The sequence below is a fragment of the Pelodiscus sinensis genome, chromosome 13 (assembly GCF_052426305.1).
Source record: "Pelodiscus sinensis isolate ZL-2025 chromosome 13, ASM5242630v1, whole genome shotgun sequence".
Lineage (NCBI taxonomy): Eukaryota > Metazoa > Chordata > Testudines > Trionychidae > Pelodiscus > Pelodiscus sinensis.
In genome coordinates this window covers 23,277,986-23,285,337 of record NC_143064.1, presented here as the reverse complement: position 1 = coordinate 23,285,337, position 7,352 = coordinate 23,277,986, and the positions used below count along the sequence as shown (strand labels likewise).

Here is a 7,352-nt window from a genome sequence, read left to right as displayed (position 1 = left end):
AATAATGGCTGAGATACTGAGCCATTTAAGTCCTATATGTAAAAGAAACTCAAGATGGGTCTAGGTGTAAAAAATGTTTTGCTTGCAGCCTCATCTTTCAGTGCTGTTTTCAGTTTTGCTTTTGCCTTTAAGGAGCTGTATGAATAGCTATGCTGCTATGAGAATCACTAGACTTTAGGATTGTCCACTTTACTCGAATCTCATTGTAGTTTTACCAAAATGAGGCTGGGCAGATTAGCCTCTTTGTGTGTATTATATTGTTAGCAAAGATCTGTCTGATGCACACAGGGTTTTACCACCTACACAATCTTGCTGGTTCTTCACAACAGTACTACACTCTTCCAAACGTTTCTGAAGTTGTAGCGCAATGTAAGCAATGCAATCACTGCCACAGACAGCAGACTACTAGTGGCAAGGTAAAGATTATAGGAGCTTTACCTGAATGAGCTAGATTTGAAGGAATTTAATCCAGTGCTTGAAATAAAATGTGTACAGGCAGTCCCCGGGTTACGTACAAGATAGGGACTGTAGGTTTGTTCTTAAGTTGAATCTATATGTAAGTCGGAACTGGCGTCCAGATTCAGCCGCTGCTGAAACTGACCGCCAGTTCTGACTTACATACAGATTCAACTTAAGAACCCCAAGTCAGCTGCTGCTGAAACTGATCAGCAGCTGATTCCAGGAAGCCCGGGGCAGAGCAACTGTGCCTCGGGCTTCCTGTAGTCAGCGCTGGTCAGTTTCAGCAACGGATGACTTGGGGACGTCTGGGGACGAGCAGCTGGGGTGCTGCTGGGTTGCTCCAGTGGTGCCCAGAGCGGCGCTGCGGGATCAACCGGCAGCGCCCCAGCTGCTCTGCCCCAGGGTCCACAACAAAAGCCTGGTCTGCTGGGGGGGCCACACTAGCTGCGCCCCCCCCAGCAGACCAGGGACACAGAGAGCAAAGCGGCAGCGGGGGGTGCCTCGCCTCTGAGGCTTTGCTGTGGCCGGACCGCTTTGCTCCCGGTGCCCCTGGTTTGTTGTAGACGGTCCCCAGCAGACCAGGGGCACCGGGAGCAAACCCGCAGCCGCGGCGGGGGGTCCCCGCGCTTCTGGGGCTTTGCCAAAGCAAAGCCTCAGAAGCGGGGGACCCCGCCGCGGCTGCAGGTTTGCTCGCGGTGTCCCTGGTCTGCTGGAGACGGTCCCCAGCAGACCAGGGACACCGCGAGCAAACCCGCAGCAGCGGCGGGTTCCCGTGCTTCTGAGGCTTTGCTCTAGCAAAGCCTCAGAAGCGCGGGACCCCGCCGCTGCTGCGGGTTTGCTTCCGATGCCCCTGGTCTGCTGGAGACGGTCCCCAGCAGACCAGGGGCACCGGGAGCAGCTTTTCTCGCCCCGGAGCTCGAGGTGGCTGACCGCTGCCTGTGAGCTCCGGGGCGAGAAAGCCCCGTTCGTAAGTGCGGATCCGACGTAATTCGGATCCGCGTAAGTCGGGGACTGCCTGTATTTACCTTTGTTCTCTGAGTCATCACTGAACCAACCAATTCTCAGTACCTAAATCAGAAGTCAGTCAGTCAGTCAGTCAGTCAAATGTAATCAAATATAACTTTTACACCTCTAAATATGTTAGGAGTGTTTGTATTTTACATTCCACCAGTATTTCTTGTAGCTCGTAGTCTTTTTCACAAGAATTGCAGATGGATTCTGAAATCATTAGAGGGGCATGAAAGCCATTTGGGTGAAATATTTTTCCTACAATGATCTAATTTCCATAATGAAAATTCCACACATGAATTGACGGACAGACAAGTTCCAAGGATGCTGTTCAGCTCCTGTTCCATTGGAAAAAATGTTTGCAATACTTCAACTTGAAACTTGTTTTGAATTAGTGAAAAAAAACAACCCTTGAAATGCGTATTTTGATTGTTTATAGTTTCCTTATGTTGAAAGCTTAAATTTCTCATCTTAAACTCTCTGTAAAGTAAGGTGGAGGCAGCTGGATGCATGTCATCAGATATGGACTCCTTTCGCATTGTTCCATTTGATCAAAGTCCTGAGGATACCCACCTGAACAGGTGCTACAGAAAGAACTTAAAGATTTTATTCCTCCCTTACAGCTTCAGTCTCACATGCCTCCTCCAACTAATACTATTTTGCATGTAAAACACAGCATGCTTGAAAATAGTACAGTACCACATAAGGAAAATGTTGTATTTTACATTCACAAGAGCAAATGAAGGCACTGAGAGGTTAAAGTACATGTTCATTCACTCAGGAAGTCATGGCAGAATTTGGAACACAAGCCAGATTAACAAATTTCCAGTTCAGTTCCCTAGTCACAAGACTACCCGCCCTCTGCACCAATTTTAGTCTGTCATGGTTCAGAAAGAGCTGCATTTCAGAAGTTAAGATTCTTTCCTGCAGGTGGGAGATTCTTCCCTGTAGGTTGGGGAGCAATGGAAGAGACAAAAGTCAGAATTATGATGCACATTGCATGAGCCTTTGCTATAATAAATGGCTATTGTTATTGGATTAGGCTTTGAGTAAAGTCACTTAGTATTGAATAGTTGGTAGGTAATAAAAAATAACTATATTTGCAGTGAAAGCAAATATTAAAAAATACAACTTAGAATACCAAACTTAGGCTATGTCTACACTTGCAGCTTCTTGTACAAGAAATATGCAAATGAGGCACCATTTTTGCAGAAGAGGCTCGTGCCAGAAGGAGCTGTCTACACTGCCCCTTCTTGCGCAACAAAACCCTTCTTGCGCAATGCCGCTATGCTGATTATTTTCAGGAATAACAGCATTGCGCAAGAGGGTTTTTGTTGAGAAAGAAGGGGCAGTGTAGATAGCTCCTTCTGGCACAAGAGCCTCTTCTGCAAAAATGGCGGCTCATTAGGTATGCAAATGAGGCTCAGTGATAGTCCACGCTTAGCCTCATTTGCATATTACTTGCGCAAGAAGCCGTGAGTGTAGACATAGCCTTAGAGGCCTTATACTAAAGAGAATGAGAGAACCTGCAACTGTCATGAAGTCAGTGGCTACGTCTAGACTGGCATGATTTTCCGCAAATGCTTTTAACGGAAAAGCTTTTCCATTAAAAGCATCTGCGGAAAAGAGCGTCTAGATTGGCACGGATGCTTTTGTGCAAAAGTGCTTTTGCACAAAAGCATCCGTGGCCAATCCAGATGTGCTTTTGCGCAAAAAAGCCCCGATCGCCATTTTCGTCATCGGGGCATTTTTGCACAAAACAAATCTGAGCTTTCTACACTGGCCCTTTTGCGCAAAAGGACTTTTGCCCGAACGGGAGCAGCATAGTATTTCCGCAAGAAGCACTGATTTCTTACATGAGATCGTCAGTGTTCTTGCGGAAATTCAAGCGGCCAGTGTAGACAGCTGGCAAGTTTTTCTGCAAAAGCAGCTGCTTTTGCAGAAAAACTTGCCAGTCTAGACACAGCCACTGAGTTTCAAGAGCTCAGCACCTCTTAGCAACAAGAACTTCATCTGCTACCCCCCTCCCCATCTCAGTTTGAACAATGTCTCTTTATATTACAAATTAATCTGATTATTGAGCAAAATAGATAGTTCTTGCACTCTGATCAAAATCCCAGAAAGATGCGATAGATCCATTTGCAGAGATTCTTCTGGATAATGCATCATGAGGTTACAGTATTTTTCTCTTCCAACATCTAGGGGTTAGTGGTCATGTGGCACTCCAGAGCTCCCGAGTGCCACATCAATCTCCAGGGAATCTCCAAAGGCAGGAGCTATTTCTTTAGAAGCTAATACTTCTGGAACTATCATATTCTTCCTGTATCCTGAGCTAAACATGTGAAGAACTGTTTATACCAGAGAAATGTGTCAGTTAATGCTCCACTCACAACCAAAAGTTTGTTATTTCTAAAATGACAAATTCCTCATGCATTGTAAACATTATGGATCTAATTGCATGTTAAAAATGCAGCACCACACACGTTTATGTATCTTGGTCACTTTATTAAATGAGATATTAAATAGTTTTAAGTTTCAACTACTAAACAGCACTTTGAATGGTGAAAACACAGATAGTATATTGTCATACTTGAATGCTTCTTTTTAAAAACACATTTCCAGTCCTTATATATATATTACAAAACAGCCTTATAGGAAGAGGTGACATCTTTTCTACAGTACTTAAGATATTTATACAGAACTGAAAGCCGTCTAACAGAAACAAAGGCAAGTCTTCACAGCTGTATGATTTCAGCAGCCAAAGCTGGTTGATGGACTGAAACAGTACTATACAACTGGGACAAAACATATACAATATCACAATACTAAGCAAAAACGCTTTACATCCAAAGGAATAAACAGGTTACAAAATGGGGAGAATTTAGCAGGCAAAACTGTATTACAAGCAACATTTTTATTCATCATTTTAAGCCATTTCAACTAGTTAAAACATCTAAAACAAATATAAAAATGAGCCTTTTATTACCTTATTGATGTAATGTTCTGTCTTTAAATATTTGTTAAAGCTTCATGTTATACACACATTATGCAGCTAAAATGTCAAGTGAGGAACGTGTATACAAAGTGGTCCAAGTTTTATTTCAATGCTTTTTATCTCTGATTAATCTTCTTATGCATTAGTCTTCTGTTATCCGTAGTTTTGTCCATGGTGGAAAAATGTGCCTTCAAATGTTGCCTAAAACTTCCACATTTAAGTCTTTGAGTGAGTTATCATAGAACACCATTGAAAATTCCCAAGTCTGGTAGAACATATGTCTTATTCACGACATGCTGGAATATCAGTGACAGTTGCCCGGAATACATTTCCATTCAAATGCTCTCTCAAAAAGTCTAATTTTTTCAACTTCTTCTAAAGTGAATGCACCTTTTTTAGCTCCCTTGTTCCACAAATTAGATAAATCTGATTATGGAGCTGACAAAGGATTAGAACACAGGAGGTTTCTTGAGATGTCTCATAACAGAAAAAAATCCAAAACAATTTTGTCAGCTGGTTTTGCAGACCTAACAAATTCTAGTCATATCACACAAACAAAAATTCAATCCCCAAATGAAATCTCTCTCAAGATTTATATATTTTAGATGCTGAAATACTTGTCCTTTGAGCACATAAAATCTCAAAAAAAAGTCCTTCAAAGAGTGATTCAAGAAACCAAAACACTTCTAGGTGATGTCAGCAAATTATGTGAGAACAGTGATATTTACAGCAATTCCCTCCATCCAGCTTTCATTTCTCAAAAATACCTGATACAGTATCACCTCAAATATTCCTGTCATTAAATTTGTCTCCAATATTCTAAAAATGTTTTTCCTTTAAAAACAGTATGTATCAGCAAAAGGCTATGCAAAGAAAAGCCTTGTGTGTGTTTAACTGGATCATCATAAGCCCCAAAACAGTATTACTATCCTATTAAAATGTTGGGAATGAAGGTGTTAATGACATGTAATGAATCAGAAATTTACCTTGGTCTAGATTTAAAAAAAAAAAATCAAGGTATTTTTGTATTAAGATATATTCTTACAAAAATGAAAGAATGGGTAGAGAGAAGATCATGGTAGGCAGAGATCCTTATCTATACAAGGAAAATTATTTCACAATTCTGGCAGCACTGGAAATTGTTAAAGCACATTCAATTTAAAGTCAGTACTGGGTCTGCCAGTTTGATGTTGTTTATAAAACAGGGAGTGACCCTAACAACCACCCATATCTTAACCTCCAAAATACCAGTAATTTGATTTTCTTGGCTCATAGCCCATTGCCAGCAATGGGAAGAGACACTAGCACCAGCATCAAGGAGTTAACAGAAATGTGCTTTGTAACAGAGTCAGAAAAGAGTGAAATAACGTGTGAGGGATAAAACCCCGTCAAATTAAATTTACCAGTTATTCCATCACAAACTGAAAATAAGTGGCAAAAGACTAGAGAAGAAAAAATTCTCTTCTCAAGTCATGGTTTAAGGCTGTATACACAGTTTCTAAATAACTGCATGACAAAGTTCAGAACTGTAGTATTTAAGAATATTGCACTCAATTTTGTCTTAAGAGAATTTTTAGTTCCTATGTTTTATTCAGCACAGATAATGTAGCATGAGTCTAGACTTCAGTCAAAAGGAAACTAGATCATTTCTTTCTGTCTTATCACACCTGCGAAGTTTAAGAAACGGTTAAGTAGAAAAGTATTCCATAATTTGAGGAATCAACTCTAATCAAGAACTCAGCTGTGTATATTTTATATATGGCATACTGAAACATACAGATCTGTATTATTTCCTAAGTTTCTCATGTTTGGTATGGTTTTATGGTTACTAAAAACAAGCATAGGACTTTAGACAATAAAACTGTGGAGCGAGCTGCTACTATTATAGAAGGACTTGTTTTCACTGAAAACAATTTAATATTTCTTGTATTCAACACATGTAAGAAAATTCTAGGCAACATCACTGACACGAGAGGGAAAAATTAAACACAGTTGAAACATTAATATGGAACATGGCATTTAGGGATCCAATTTATGAAGTTGAGTTCTGTTAAGCCATTGATTCCTAAAAAAATAAAAGTTCTTTCTCTGATTTTAACAATCCTTTTAGTGCAAAATCACATTTATTTCCCTTGGGAAGGTCCTGGATTTTTGCCTCTCATTGGGGGTGGTGCACGCTGCAATGGCGGTGGCTGCATACCACCAGAAACTGCCTGATACATTCCTCTCATATCTATCTGCTGGTAGTTGGAAGGATTCATGATTAAATTTGGAGGCTTTGGCATCATGAGATGACTCATTGCTGCTTGTTGATAAGACATTTGCTGCTGCTGCTGCTGATTGTACTGCTGTTGTAGTCTTCTGTTCATAAGTATCCGCTGAACACAACTGATTAACTGTGTGGAGGGAAAGTGGAGCTGTTACAAGTGCATGACCTGTCTCAATGCAGCAAGTATCAAGTTTGGAGTTAAAATCAATTTGCTAGGGGTACCATGGCTGAAGGAAAAAGCATTATTGTTATCACCATCGCTAACGCAATGGCATTCACAAGCTGATTGCTGTAGAAACCAGTTAGTAACACCATTTAGGACTAAGTTCTCCTAATGACTTGCCTATTGTACTGTAGGTAGCATTTATGTTAGTTGCCATAGTGATATGCACTATACTGTGAAATTACTCCCATGTATTAGTTACAGCATTTGTTATCAGGTATCATTAATCATCCCTTTGAAAATCCTAAAAGTTAATGGGCAAACAAACATTTAATGACAAACAATAAAGAACACTTCCAGTTGGAGTAACCCATATTGGGAAAGTTTCAGATTTCTTAAGATAACTTAACATAACTTTCAAAGTAATGTGCATTCTATATGAGATAATTCCTTGGTGC

At 40.5% G+C, this 7,352-nt stretch overlaps 1 protein-coding gene across 6 annotated transcripts in view; it reads right to left on the bottom strand.

The window, feature by feature from the left end:
* Positions 1-3,951: 3,951 nt before the first annotated feature.
* Positions 3,952-7,352, bottom strand: part of ATRX (ATRX chromatin remodeler) — a 203,891-nt gene continuing 200,490 nt past the window's right edge. For all 6 annotated transcript variants that reach the window (XM_006136187.5, XM_006136189.5, XM_006136188.5 and 3 more), the window contains one exon: positions 3,952-6,858. In XM_006136187.5, coding sequence (XP_006136249.2) covers positions 6,586-6,858 — 273 coding nt within the window. In that variant the 3' untranslated portion in view covers positions 3,952-6,585. The remainder of the gene's footprint in view (positions 6,859-7,352) is intronic.